Below are 14999 nucleotides of genomic sequence, written 5' to 3'. Positions count from 1 at the left end.
TTGCCCAAATCCGTAGAATGTCCACCACCTGGAGTGCTGCCTTAGGCAAGCCGTACATCTGGGTGATGATGACGTGTCCGTGTGGGCTCATCGGTTGTAGCGAAGGTGCTATCTGCTGGGGGTGTCGACAGTGGAGGCCGTGCACGTGCGGGTGGGACGGGGGTGTGCAGGGATTCTCTGTGCCTTCCACGTAGTTTTGCTGTGAACCTAAAACTGCCGTAATAATAAACTGTGTTTCTGATTGGAGTAATGGTAGTACTTCCCAAATGGTGTAGTGGTGAGGGCTCCGAGTTACAACAAACAAGGCACTTGGAACGGTGCCTGGCTGGAGTCAGCCTACGTGTTTATTATTACTAACAGATTATTCACAAGCATGAAAGTGTTTATGTAGCTGTCCTGTGTTCACTCATATACTTGGAAATGTCTATTTTTGCCCACACAGACTTAAATTTCCAGCCTCAAATTCTTGTACCATGATTGCTGTGTAGAAGGTAATCCGTTGGCACGTTTCTTTAATGTGGGCAGAGGGCCTCTTACGTCAGGAGGAGCTGGACGGAGTGTGGGCGGATAACGTGTTCCGTTCCTCAGACCTCCTGAGGGTGGGCCGCGGACTTGCACTTCCCACGGGCACCCGAGAGGACTCCGAGCCCCAGAGCAGGTGGGAAGGGTGACACCACACCCCCGACCTCCCGACTTCTCAGGGCTGTCCCCGTCAGCTCTCCCAGAAGTACACACGCAGGCTTTTTGTGCGGAAGGCGGAACGGAAGGCAGTGACCTCAGAACCCCTCAGGCTGTCACGGAGCCTGGCTCTTGGGCCAAGGGACTTTTTTATGAAGTAGAACATTCTTTATGTCAAACTCTTACTCGGTGACGACTCTTCCAACAGTGTGAGTCATCGTCCATTGCCGTTCTGAGTTTTAAGTATTAGGTGCTAATTAGTGAGCCTGTGATTAATTCTGAATTTTCAGTCATTTCGAGGGACTTCTTGAGATGAAAGCAAATTGCAGGATAGAGTGAGCAAAATATCTGTTATTAGCAGCAGGAAATGAAACTAACTAAGAGGAGGGTGCAGTGAAATGACAGGCTTGTTCTTCAAACCCTCTTTCTCCTGACTCTACAACCAGGCACACAAAACCGATCCAGTTGCGGACGCAGCCGATGGTTCATAAATCTTCCTCAGAAGGTCAGCCGTTACCAACTGCTGGCGGGACTGTTTACACGTCGTGCACGTCGTGAAGGCGATGCTTTGCAGATTCTTATAACATGTTACGATACTGGTTTGCAAATTAAAACAACAGTAATATATCGGATACCTATATGCCGGACATTGTGTTAGAAACACACACACACACACACACACACACACACACACACACAGTTGTTCTTTATCCTCACAATAAGCTAGGAAAGTAGTCTAATAATAATCCCCATTTTACAGGGGAGAAAATTGAGGCTGAAAATGGTTCCTGTGGCCAGCAATGAACAGAGTCAAGGTTTTTTTTCTTTGTTTGTTTGTTTTAAATATGAAATTTATTGTCAAATTGGTTTCCATACACCCGGCATTCATCCCAACAGGTGCCTTCCTCAATGCCCATGACCCACTTTCCACTCTGCCACCCAAGAGTCAAGGTTTAAACACAGAACTTGTGACTGCACAGGATGGTCCGGCCTAGTTGAGCTGTATGTAATTGGTCAGCAGTTCCTCTAGTTGGACTGGACATCAGTGTTTTCACACAGAGTTAATCCACAGTGGACACTCCTGCAGAGTCCCCTAGCCAGGGCCAAGGGGGTTTCTGCTTCCAGCCATGGTGAAATTGCGGAGAGCAGGGTTACCTTCTGCCTTAAACAACTAGAAAACCAGATGATATATACAAAAATGGGTTTGGGACAGTGGAAAGCAGGCAGCTCGGGACCATGATCTCTGTGAGAGACAAGAAGATGTGTGTGAGCCCAGGATTGGACTCCCGGGAGGCAGTTCCCAGGCTGCCTTGTGGGACGGGGACAGACACAAAGCTACCTTGGATATTCACTGAGAGCTGAGGTGGCTGGAATTTGCGGTGAAGGGCCCTGGCGGGAAGGAAGTGGCACGGAGAGGGCCATGGACGTGTGCAGAGGGCCTGCTGGGCTCCGCTGACCTGTGTTTGACTGAATACTGACCATGCGAGCTACCCAAGGCCAGGGGTGGACACAGAAGGAGTGGACAGAATACCTTCTGGGGCTCTCAGACAGCTGGAAGGAGTTCACGTTCCCACCAGCCAGACAAGAAGGGCCTCGCGATACTCAGAGCAGCAGGTGGAGGCCTGGAAAGGTGTCAGCTTAGCAATGGGACTAAGCCTAAAACGAAGGCTGCTGTAGAGCTGCCGTCCTGATTCCATAGAATTTGTCTAATGAGATGAGGACAAGAGGTTAGGAACTGAGACCTGTTGGATGAGCAGTGGGGATTCCCCGGAGGAAGCTGGAAGGTGAGGCGGGATAGAAGAAGGACTGGTGTTCAGGCAAAGAGGAAGGTCGCTAAATTTGTGGAGCCAGGGGCCACCGGACTTTGTGGATAAAGGTAGTGATGGGCTACTGCATGCATGGAAAGGGGCCTGCGTGGATGCCCTTCATTTTCTCCTTTAACTCTCAGTCTCAGAAAGGGCTTGAAATATACTCTTTCCCAAACTGATGTTGATTATATATCTCAGATCTCTGAAAATTTATAATTTAACACTAAGTATGTATAGTAACTCTCAGGTAATTAGACCAATAAAGAAAACACTCCATTTGTTGCACTATTTTTCCTTGGTTAGAAGGATTACTTTTTTTTTTTTTTTTCAACGTTTATTTATTTTTGGGACAGAGAGAGACAGAGCATGAACGGGGGAGGGGCAGAGAGAGAGGGAGACACAGAATCGGAAACAGGCTCCAGGCTCCGAGCCATCAGCCCAGAGCCCGACGCGGGGCTCGAACTCACGGACCGCGAGATCGTGACCTGGCTGAAGTCGGACGCTTAACCGACTGCGCCATCCAGGCGCCCCAGAAGGATTACTTTTAATAAAAGGCACGTATTCATGTTGTTGGCAAAAGCACAGTATTTAAGGACTGCCTGGGTGGCTCAGTTGGTTAAGGGCCTGACTCTGGATTTCAGCTCAGGTCATGATCTCACAGTTGGTGGGATCAAGCCCCACGTCGGGCTCTATGCTGAAAGCATGGAGACTGCTTAGGATTTTTTCTCTCTCCCCCACTGTCTGCCCTTACCCTGCTCATGCTGTCTCTTTGTCTCTAAATAAATAAATAAAATAAATAAATAAATAACACAGTGTTTAAGCTATATAAATGTAGGTGATTTACAAAGAGTTTTATTTTACTGTTCTTTTTTATTTATATTCTAGTTAGTTAGCATACAGCGTGATAATTTGTTTCAGGAGTAGAATTCAGTGATTCAACACTTACATATAATACCCAGTGCTCATCCCAACAAGTGCCCTCCTTAGTACCCATCGCCCATCCCCCACCCACCTCCCTCCATCAACCCTCAGCTTGTTCTCTATTGTTAAGAGTGTCTTGTGGTTTGTTTCCCTCTCTTCTCTTTTTCTCCCCCTCCCATATGTTCATCTATTTCTCAAGTTCCACATATGGGTGAAGTCATGATATTTCTTTCTCTGATTGACTTATTTCACTTAGCATAATACACTCTAGCTCCATCCACGCTCTTGCAAATGGCAAGGTTTCATTCTTTTTGATTACCAAGTAATACTTCATTGCATATATGTATACCACATCTTTATCCATTCTTCAGTCTGTGGACATTTGGGCTATTTCCGTAGTTTGGCTGTTGTTGATAGCAATGCTATAAGCATTGGAGTTCACATGCCCCTTTGAATCTGTATTTTCGTATCCCTTGGGTAAATACCTAATAGTGCAATTGCTGGGTCATAGGGTAGTTCTATTTTTAGTTTCTTGAGGAACCTCTATACTGTTCTCCAGAGCGGCTGCACCAGTTTGCATTCCCACCAGCAGTGCAAGAGTGGCCCCCTTCCTTTGCATCCTCCCCGACACCTGTTGTTTCTTGTGTTGCTAATTTTAGCCATTCTGACTGCTGTGAGGTGGTATCTCATTGTGGTTTTGATTTGCATTTACCTGATGGTGAGTGATGTTGAGCATCTTTTCATGTGTCTGTTAGACATCTGGATATCTTCTTTGGAAAAGCTTATGTCTTCTGCCCATTTTTAAATTGGATTATTTGGTTTGGGGGTGTTAAGTTTGGTTAAGTTCTTTATAGATTTTGGATACTAACACTTTATCTGATATGTCATTTGCAAATATCTTCTCCCATTCCATAGCCTGCCTTTTAGTTTTGTTGATTATTCCCTTCACTGTGCAGAAGCTTTTTATCTTGATGAGGTCCCAATAATTCATGTCTGCTTTTGTTTCCCTTGCCTTCGGCGATGTGCCTCGTAAGAAGTTGTATGGCCTAAGTCAAAGAGGTCGCTGCCTTTGTTCTCTAGGGTTTTGGTAGTTTCCTGTCTCACATTAGGTCTTTCATCCATTTTGAATTTATTTTTGTGTATGGTGTAAGCAAGTGGTCCAGTTTCATTCTTCTGCATGTCACTGCTCAGTTTTCCCATCACCATTTGCTAAAGAGACTCCCTTTTTCCCATTGGACATTCTTTCCTGCTTTGTTGAAGATGAGTTGGCCATATAGTTCTGAGTCCATTTCTGGGTTTTCCATTCTGTTCCATTGATCTATGTGTCTGTTTTTGTGCCAGTACCATACTGTCTTGATGAGTACAGCTTTGTAATATAACTTCAAATCTGGCATTGTGATGTCTCCAGTTTTGCTTTTCTTTTTCAGGATTGCTTTGGCTATTCGGGGTCTTTTGTCATTCCATACAGATTTTAGGATTGTTTGTTCTAGCTCTGTGAAAAATGCTGGTAGTATTTTGGTAGGGATCGCATTGAATGTGTCACTTGCTTTGGGTGTTATTGACATTTTCACAAGGTGACTTTTATAAAGTCACGTTAGGATACATATGATATTCTTTGAAGATGGGCCATCTTTAATTTTGTCGTTTAACTATTATGCTTTAGCAATACTGTCATGCTGCAATAGGGACAGCATTTATCACTCCAAAATGGGAGATATTAAATTAGGATTTACATGTTGTATTGGAGAAGGTTTTCTTATTGTGGCAGAAAAGTTGAAGTCATAGGAAAAATCTTACAGGTTGGACTATATAAAACAGGACTGCTAGGCAAAACACACCATAAACATATGAAAGACATGATAAACTGTAAAAAAAAAAAAAAGTATTTTAATTAAGTTTTTAATTTTAATTCCAAGTAGTTGACATTCAGCGTTATATTAGTTTCAGGTATTCAAAAATAGTGACTCAGCACTTCCACGCATGGCCCTGTGCTCATTGCAACAAGTGCACTCCTTCACCTGCATCTCCTATTTCCTCCATCCCTTCGCCCACCTCCCTGCCAGTAACCAGCAGTGTGTTCTCTTTAGTTAAGAGTCTGCCTCTTGGCTTGTGTCTCTCCTTTTTTATGTTTATTCTTTGTTTTGTTTCCTGAATTCCACATGTGAATGAAATCATATGGTATTTGTCTTTCTCTGACTGATTTCACTTAGCATGATACTCTCTAGCTCCATCCACGTCATTGCAAATGATAAGATTTCAGTCCTTTGTATGGCTGAGTAATATTCCATGGTGCCTGTACTACATCCTCTTTATCCCTTCATCTATCAATGGACACTGGATTCCTTCCAGAGTTTGGCTATTTGTCAGTAGCGCTGCTATAAACATTAGAGTGCATGTGCCACTTCAAATCAGTATCTTGTATCCTTTGGGTAAATACCTAGTAGTGCAGTTACTGGATTGTGGGGTATTTCTATTTTTGAGGAACTTCCATACTGTTCTCCAGAATGGCTGCACCAGTTTGCATTCCCACCAACAGCACAGGATGGTTCCCCTTTCTCTACATCCTCACCATCACCTGTTGTTTCTTGTGTTGTAAATTTTAGCCATTCTGACAGGTATGAGGTGATATGTCTTCATCATTTTGATTTTTATTTCTCTGATGATGAGTGATGTTGAGCATCTTTTCATGTGAGGGCCATCTGGATGTCTTCTTTGGAAAAATGTCTGTTCATGTCTGCTGCCCATTTTTAAATTGGATTATCTGCTTTTTGGGTGTTGAGTTGTATCAGTTATTCATGTATTGGATACTAATCCTTTATCAGCTATGTCTTTTTTTTTTTTTTTTTAGTTTCTATATCATTTATTTCTGCTGTAATGTTTATGATTTTCTTCCTTCTACTATTTTTGAGTTTTGTTTGTTATTTTTCCAGCTCCTTTAGGTGTAAGGTTAGGTTGTTTATTTGAGATTTTTCTTCTTCTTTTTTAAAAATTTTTGTTTATTTTTATTTTTCATTTATTTATTTTTTAAATTTTTTAAATGTTATTTATTTTTGAGACAGAGACAGAGTGTGAGCAGGGGAGGAACAGAGAGAGAGGGAGACAGGATCCAAAGCAGGCTCCAGGCTCTGAGCTGTCAGCACAGAGCCTGACACGGAGCTTGAACCCACAAACCGGGAGATCATGACCTGAGCTGAAGTCGAACGCTCAACCAACTGAGCTACCCAGGCACCTCTCTTACTCATTTTTTTTTTAGAGAGTACAGGGGAGAGGGACAGAAGGAGAAAAAGGGAGAGAATCTTAAGCAGGCTCCATGCTTCATGCTTAGCGCAGAGCCTGATGTGGGACTCAGTCCCATGATCCTGGGATGATGACCTGAACCTAAATCAAGAGTTGGGTGCTCAACTGACTGAGCCACCCAGGCACCCTGAGACTTTTCTTGCTTCTTGAGGTAGGCCTGTATTGCTATAAACTTCCCTCTTAGAACCACTTTTGCTGCATCCCAAAGATTTTGGACCACTGTGTTTTCATTTTCATAATTTTTTTTCTTCTTTGATTTCTTGGTTGACACATTGGTGTGTGATTTTTTTTTAATGAAGCCTTGATATTCTTAATATAAAAAGACATCTTGTAAGTCAATAACAAAGGGGCAGATGTCCCCATAAGGAGAAGAGCTAAGCCCTGAAGCAGGAAGTGTATTAATACATTTATTAAAAAAAATTTTTTTTAACATTTATTCATTTTTGAGAGAGAGAGAGACAGAACATGAGTGGGGGAGGGGCAGAGAGAGAAGGAGACACAGAATCTGAAGCAGGCTCCAGGCTCTGAGCTGTCAGCACAGAGCCCGACGTGGGGCTCAAACTCACAGACTGCAAGATCATGACCTGAGCCAAAGTCAGACACTTAACTGAGCCATCCAGGTGTCCTGATAAATTTATTTTTCAAATTGAGTATAGTTATATTAGTTTTAGGTATATAACATAATGATTCAACATTTATATATGTTATGAAATGATCACAGTAAGTCTAGATACCATCTGTCATCATACAAAGTTATTACAATATTATTAAGGCTTTTAGGCTTTCACCATTGTGTGTGTTGTTAGCTGTCAGTTTGTCTCTGTAATATCCTTACCTTGTAGATAGCACTATTCACTGGAATATCATGTGAGCCTTGGATTCAGTTTTAGATTTTCTAAGAGCAACATTAATAATAAGAATCAGAACATTAATTTTAATAATGTATTTTATTTAACTCAGCATATCAAAAATATTCCAATGTAAAATCAGTGTAAAAAATTATTGGGGTGCCTGGGTGGCTCACTCGGTTGAACGTCCAACTTCAGCTCAGGTCATGATCTCACAGCTCGTGAGTTCGAGCCCCGCGTCAGGTTCTGTGCTGACAGTTCGGAGCCTGCAGCCTGCTTTGGATTCTGTGCCTCCCTCTCCCTCTGCCCCAGCCCACTCGCATTCTGTCTCTCTCTCAAAAATAAATAAATATCAAAAAAATTATTAGTGAACTATTTTAGTCTTTTTTGTCTTAGGTCTTCAAAATCATATTTGACACTGACAGCACATCTCACGTCGACACTGTCCACATTTCCAGTGCTGGGGAAACACAGAGCTAATGACTATTAGCAGCAGAAGTCCAGCACTTTGTAGGTGATTCATAAATGCACATCCCATAAGCAAACTCTCAAAAAGTAATCTGTTTTTTTCTCAACAGACTACCATGCCTGCGGGAATCCTGCCTCAAAATGAAGAGCCATACTCCACTTTGGTGAATGACAGTCCATATGCTGCCAACATGAAGGGTAAGTTCTTTGATACACTTTTTGACGCTTTGTGCAGAGTAGCGTCTAATGAAACAGTAGGAGTAGACATGATGGAAAAGGCTCGAGGCCTCACACTAGAATCCCAAGTGCAGTCACTGCTTATGGCTCTTGTTTACTTCTGCCTCCCTGTTTTGACCTGTTAAAACTCCTTTTCAAAATCTTGAATAAGCGGTCTTTTGAGAAGGAATGTTGAAAACAAAGTTTGCCTCCTGCATTATCCTTAGACTGAAATGACCTCTTCCTCTCATTTCTAGCCTCCTTGTGAGGCAAGCTTTCTCTTCCATCCCTCGCAAGTGTCACTTCGAAGCAGGTGCCCCTGCTCCTCCCAGTTTGTTTCTTCTCCATTCCATCCCACACATTTGCTTTTTCCCATGGTAGCCCTGGGAAGAAGGGTGCTGTGACGGGGACCCTTGCTGCTGTCGCAGCTACTAGGCTGGCGACTGATTTCCTGCCATGAGCCATCAGCCAGACGTCAGGTCATTTTTTTTGGCAAAACCTTTGCATGGTTTTGGTCCTGCCCTGTTCGCGTTAGGGCTCCTGTATCGGGAACCTTGAAGGGCTTCCCCCTGCGTCACATGAGGGAACGTACAGAAAGTAAAGAGGCAGGGGTCTGAAGGTATTGGAGTCCCGAACTTGCCGGGAATAATGGGCTCTGTTGACTGTTCTCTCGTAGGACTCTGACCACCCCACCAGGGGGAGCCCTCTGTCATCAGGAAACCAGTGTCTCCCTCCTCTTACTTGTCAGAATTCCCCTCTTTGTAGTCCCTCCTGCGTCTGTCTGCTCCTGTCTGACTCAGTAGGGACCCGCCTATTGGTAACCACCGTTTGTGGACAGCGTCTGAGAGCTAACTCACTGTTTCCCTGCTTGAGAAAGAAGCGCTATCTAATACAAGGGCGGCAGCGGTGCCTCCTTGCTGCTTCCTTCGTACGGCATGTTTTTTGCCTAAAGGACGCCCCAGCTAACAACCCCGCGTCAGACCTTTTTCCCTCTCCCTTCTTCTGTCGAAATGTCCCCTCTTAGCTGGTGTTTCCCATCAGGGATCTTCTTGGCTTCTGAGATGGGCGAGTCTTCGTCGTACAGGAGAGCCAGGTGACGGCATCCCTGACCGAGTCCCATGATGTCCCCAGACTGCGGTGACAACCAGAAAACCTGATGTGTTTTCAGATGCCCTGGGGGAGGTCGTCATACCCATGTTGTGATCCTCTAGAGAAGCTGGTTTTACCTCTCCTAAAGCCATCTCTTTAATTGAAAATCTCCTCGTGTATAAAATGTAGCTAATTTTTAACTAGGAAAAAGTCTGGAGAAATAAGAAACTTACTTTATATCTAACTTTTTTAGAGTGAGTCTCATCTCTAAAGGTAGTTCTACCTACTGGGTTAACATTGGGCTAGGAAGCATTTTTTTTTTAATGTTGGCTAATGAACCATAAGGAAATTTAATTAGGGGGTCAGTAAGTAAAGTATTTAAATTATTTTTAAAGGAAAATAGAAAGAAAACTCAACAAGAACTAGCTATAGAATGAGACAAACAGATTTAAATATTCTAATTTTTGGAAAAAAAATTTGTGGGGAAATTTCAAACATTCGCAAAAGTATATAGAATACTACAAAGATCTCTGTGGAGGTACCACTGCCTCTATGGGTGCCAGTGGAGACCCCACCCCCAGGGAGGTCCCCTTCCCTGAGAGTTACCGTCCCCCATCTTTAACAATTTCGGCTCACTCACTTCCTCTACTCCTTTCCCTGCTTCCATATTACTTCATTTCATTCCTTAACCATATCGCCATCACCATAACTAGAAAAATTTAACACTGGTCACCTAATATCCTCAATACCTGAACATTGTTCAGATTTCTAGCTGTCTCATAGACGTATGTATGTTTGTTTGCATCAGGATCCAACAGAATCCATATTGCATAATTGGTTGATATGTATCTTACATCTGTTTTACATGTGGATTTTTCTCTCTCTTCCCTTACAATTTATTTTTGAAGAAACCAGGTTTTTTGCCCTATGGAGTTTGCCACAATCTGTATTTTTCTGATTTTATTCCCACATTATTTCCTGTAAACTGGATTAGTGGAGGGATGTAGAACCTAATCAAGTTTTTTTTTTAATTTACAACCGTGTTTCATGGATGGCACTATATTCTTCCATCAGAGTGCCTGTGATGTCTAGTTGTCTCTCGTGATGTTAGTTCTTTCATTTTGCAAGAATTTCAGACTCGTAGAAAAGCATTAAAAAATCCCTAAATGCTGTTCACCCAGAGACCCCCCCTCTCAAGTTTGGTCAGCTGTGCCAGTAACATCCTTTAATAGCAAAAGGATACTTGTCATGTTTTTCCAGTTTCTTTCTGTGAACACAGTCCTGCCTTGATGTCTGTGAAACTTACAGGCCAGGTACTTTGCAGCATATTCCTCACTGGGGGTTTGTCTGCTGTTTCATCGTAACACCGTTGAGGTTTTGTGTTTCTGGCAGGAACATCACAGAAATGACTTCATTCTCTTCTCACGGCATCCCATCAAGTGACCCAGAACGCCATCTTGCCACATCCCTGGGGTGCTCAGTTTGGTCCCATCAGTGCAGTGGTGTCTGCGGGCTGTATCCACTGTAAGTCGTTCCTTCTCCCTTCGACTTCGTACTTGGTGGAGAGGCGCTGGGAGACTGTGGGCACCTGGTCTTCACCCAGCTCTCTCCCAGCCCCGCGGCATCCGCTGGCGTCTCTTGCCTGAATTAAGCATTGTGGTGACAGATGACGGAGGGGAGGCTTCCTGACCCCATCACTGCTCCTGCATTTCTTAGCCGGCATTCTCCAGGAGCAGTTCCCCTTCCCCTTGGCTCATTCAGTTATTCTCCGTTCCGGCGTAGATCCTCATCTGTGCAGGGAGTGTACTCTTTCACTGTCCTTTGTTTTCGCACTCCGCTGTCCCCCATTGGGCCAGAAGAGCCTCTCCAGCCTGTAGCTGTGTCATCTGGACACGTCCCTGCTCCCTGCTCCCTGCTCCCTGCCTCCTAGCCCAGCAAGGTCTTTGGTGTCCTCTTGTACCTTTCCTGGTCCAGCCCTGAAGTCACCCGTTTCTGCCAGGAGCTCTGGTTCCTTCCAGGGCAGAGTGGTGTTGGGAAACCCAAAATGTGTCCCCAAGCTCCCTGCAAGACAAAGCCAGGAAGTGTATGTTATAAGTGTGCATAGATATCTACCCGCTTTTATACACATATTTGTTTTTATATATTGAAAACTATGAGTTGATATTGGTACTTGCTGTTGTCTCAGCCATCACTGTACCATCGTTCTAGCTTTTCCCCTTACTGAGTTTATAATTCCCTTCTCCAAGAATGAGGAACCTTGCTCTTATTTAGCGAGTCCTCCTTTTCATGACCCGTCTCCCAGCCCCGCCCTGCCATCACTTGCCTCCGCTCGCTCTTCCACACAGGGCCTGTGCCCTGCTGGCTCGAGTGCCACAGACTCTGCTACAGCTGACCCTTGAGCAGGCGGGTCTGGACCCTGACCACCAGCACAGATGAAAATCCACATATAACTTTTGACTCCTTGAAAGCTTAGCCACTAATAGCCTCCTGTTGACTGGGAGCCTCACCAACACCATTGATTAACACAGATCTTGTGTGTTATATTTTGTATTTTTACAATAAAGTAGCTAGAGAAAAGAAGACGTTATTAAGAAAATCCTAGGGAAGAGAAACTACATTTACAGTACCATATGGTATTTATCCAAAGACATCTGCTTATATGTAGACACATGGAGTTGAAACCCATGTTGTTCAAGGGTCACCTGTGGTTGCCTTCCTTCTGTGGGGCCTGACCTTTGCTAAGTAGGCCTGCTTTGTGGCTGTTCTTATCTTGATTATGTGTACACTTTTAATTAAGATATTGAGATAATTATACAGTCAGTCACATGCAGTTGTGAGTCATATACCCTTTACTCCGTTTCCATCAATAGTAACATCTTGCGCATCCGTAGTTCAGTGTCCTGGCCAGGATGTCAACATTGTTGCAGTCGAGATACAGGATGGCACTGTCACTGCAAGGATCCCCCCTATTGCCTTTTGTAGCCAGACCCACTTCCTCCCATGAGCCTGGCCCGTGACAAGTACTCATGTGTTCCCACTTCTATGATTTTGTCATTTCAGGAATTGTATATAAGTGAAATCACACACCATGTAGCCATTTGAGTCAGCTTTTTCCACTTGGTGTCATTCTGTTGGTGTTGTGTATCCACGGTGTACTTGTTCTTAATGCCAAGTGGCCTTGCCTGGTAGGGGTGCACCACGGGGTGTTTATCCTTTCACTCCCCCAAAGGATGGCCAGGTGGTTTCCGTTTGGGGCTCTTGTGAACACACATGAGCAGCTTTATGTGTGAGCGGGAGTTTCCCTTGCTCCGGGGTCAGGGGTCAGGAAGGAACTTCCTAGTTCACACAGTAGTCGCATGTTCAGTTTTACAGGAAACTGCCAAAGTGTTAACCAAAATAGCTGTGCCATTTTGTGTCCCCCAGCAGTGGGCGAGTGATCAGCTTTCTCTGCTGTTTCACTGTCCCAGCAGGTGCGTGCTAGTGTCTTACTGTGGTTGCTCAGCTCACCCACTAGGTCTAGGAGGCTTTTGGAGATTCTTTGCGATTTTGTGTGCAAACAATCACATCAGCAAATAAGAGCAGTTTTATTTCTTTCCTTGGCAATCTGTATGCCAGTATTTCTCTTCTTGCCTTACGGGAGTGGCCTAGCACGTCTGCTGAGCAGAGAGAGTTCGGAGGGCCACTGGCCTTGCCTTCCTCCTCCCTCAGGGAGAAGACCGTGTTTCGCCTTTCAACATGATGCTTACAGATTCTCGCAGGTTCTCTACAACAAGTTGAACCAGTTGCCCTCTGTTGTTAACTCACTGAGATTTTTTTGGTCATGAATGGCTGCTGGAATTTGTAGAATGCTTTTCTGTGTCATTTGATAAAATTATTTTTTCTTTAGCTTATTGATATGGTAGATTCTATTGTTTTTCAATATTTAACCATCCTTACCATACCTACAATAAATCCCATTGGCAATGGCGTATAATTCTTTCTGTGCATCGCTGGATTTGGTTTGCTGCTATTTTGTTCAGGATTTTGTGCTTAAGCTCTGGAGAGACGTCGGACTATTGTTCTCTTCTTTTGTACTATCGTTGTCTGCTTTGGTGAAAGAGTAATCCTAGCTTCCTAGAGGGGGTGGAAATGTTCCCTCCTCCCCTGTTTTCTGGAAGACACTGAAAACTGGTGCTCATTCTTTAGATGTTTGGTGGCATTTTCCAGTGTCTCAGCAGTAGTCTTGTGCCCCAGGAGCCTGCAGATTTTTTATCACACAGTATTTTCGAGTAATACTTGAAATTACTTTTCTGCCTTCAAGGTGCTCAGGTGCCCAGACAGGTTAGAACAAGCACATACAATAATTTTCAAATAAGGTTTTCTCTGCTCATCCTGGAATTAGAGACCAGGGTCCCATACTGGGACGCGGGCTGCCGCCATCTTGACAGCTGCCAAGCTGGGGGGGTGGGGGGCGTGGGGCAGGGACAGGCAATCAGTCATCAGAATGGCATGGTACTGGCATAAAGACAGACATAAACCAGCGAATAGAGTAGGGATCCCAGAAAAAAAACCCTTGCATGTGTGGTTAAATGACTTTTGCCAAGGATAACGAGTCCTTTCATTGGTGTAAAGGCAATGTTTCCATCAGTTGGTGGTGGAAAGACCGGGTGTACATGTGCAAAAGAGTGATATTGGGCCCTTACCTTATGCCTTGTGCAAAAATTAGCTCAAAACAGATAAAAATCCTAAACGTACGAGGTGAAAGTATAAAACTCTTAGAAGAAAAGTTAGAGGAAACGTCTCGTGATGCTGGAGTTGGCAATGATTTCTTGGCTGTGACACAAGAGCACAAGCAATAAGAGAAAAAAATAGGTAAATCAGACTGCATCAGAATTTAAAACTTCTGTGCTTCAGAAGATGCTGTCAGCAGAGTGAAAAGTCAGCCTACAGACGGGAGAGACTGGAAATCACAGAGCTGTCTAATCGGGGACTAACATACAGAATGCATAAAGAACTCCTGAAGCTCAGCAACCAGAAACAAACAACCTGACTCAGAAATGGACAGAGGACTTGAGTAGATATTTCTCTGGAAAAGATACACAGATGTCTGATTAGCACATGAAAAGCCTATTTTAACTGTTACGGAAATGCAGATCAGAACCACAGTGAGATAGACTGCGTATCCACCCGGATGGCTGTTACCAAAACAAATGAACTAACCAGAAGTAAGAGGTGTGGGTGAGTGAGAGACTGGACTCCTTGCATGTTGCTGGTGTGGTAAATGGTTTTACTATGGAAAACAGTATGGCAGTGTCTCAACAAATAAAAAAAAATAAATATATGATCCAGCAATTCCACGTGTGGGTATATACCAAAAGAATAGAAAGCAGGGACTCGAGCAGATATTCGTGCACCCACGTTCCTACAGTGTTCGCCATAGCCAGAAGTTGGAGACGAGTCGTGTATCCATCAGCAGGTGCACGGGGAAAACATGGTGTGGCACATACACACAGTGGAATACGATGCAGCCTTAGAAAGGAAGCAGATTCTGACATCTGCTACAGCATGGATGAACCTTGAGGACATTATGCTGAGTGAATAAGCCAGACACAGAAGGACAAATACTGTGTGGTTTCTCTTACACAGGAACTGCAAGAGTCACTTCCATAGGGAGGGCGCTGGGTCGGCCGGGGGG

At 44.1% G+C, this 14999-nt stretch overlaps 1 protein-coding gene across 6 annotated transcripts in view; it reads left to right on the top strand.

The window, feature by feature from the left end:
* The window catches only part of PTPDC1 (protein tyrosine phosphatase domain containing 1), a 59351-nt gene that overhangs the window by 21556 nt on the left and 22796 nt on the right, over positions 1-14999 (top strand). For 4 of the 6 annotated variants that reach the window (XM_040449579.1, XM_040449575.1, XM_040449576.1 and 1 more), the window contains one exon: positions 8131-8218. In XM_040449579.1, coding sequence (XP_040305513.1) covers positions 8137-8218 — 82 coding nt within the window. In that variant the 5' untranslated portion in view covers positions 8131-8136. Of the gene's footprint in view, positions 1-283; positions 659-8129; positions 8219-14999 lie in introns of those variants that run through there. The other 2 variants (XM_040449578.1, XM_040449580.1) reach the window with 2 other exon arrangements.

This window comes from Herpailurus yagouaroundi, unplaced genomic scaffold (assembly GCF_014898765.1).
Source record: "Herpailurus yagouaroundi ecotype Mexico unplaced genomic scaffold, PumYag 199, whole genome shotgun sequence".
NCBI classification, from domain to species: Eukaryota; Metazoa; Chordata; class Mammalia; order Carnivora; family Felidae; genus Herpailurus; species Herpailurus yagouaroundi.
This window is presented reverse-complemented; position numbering and strand designations above follow the sequence as displayed.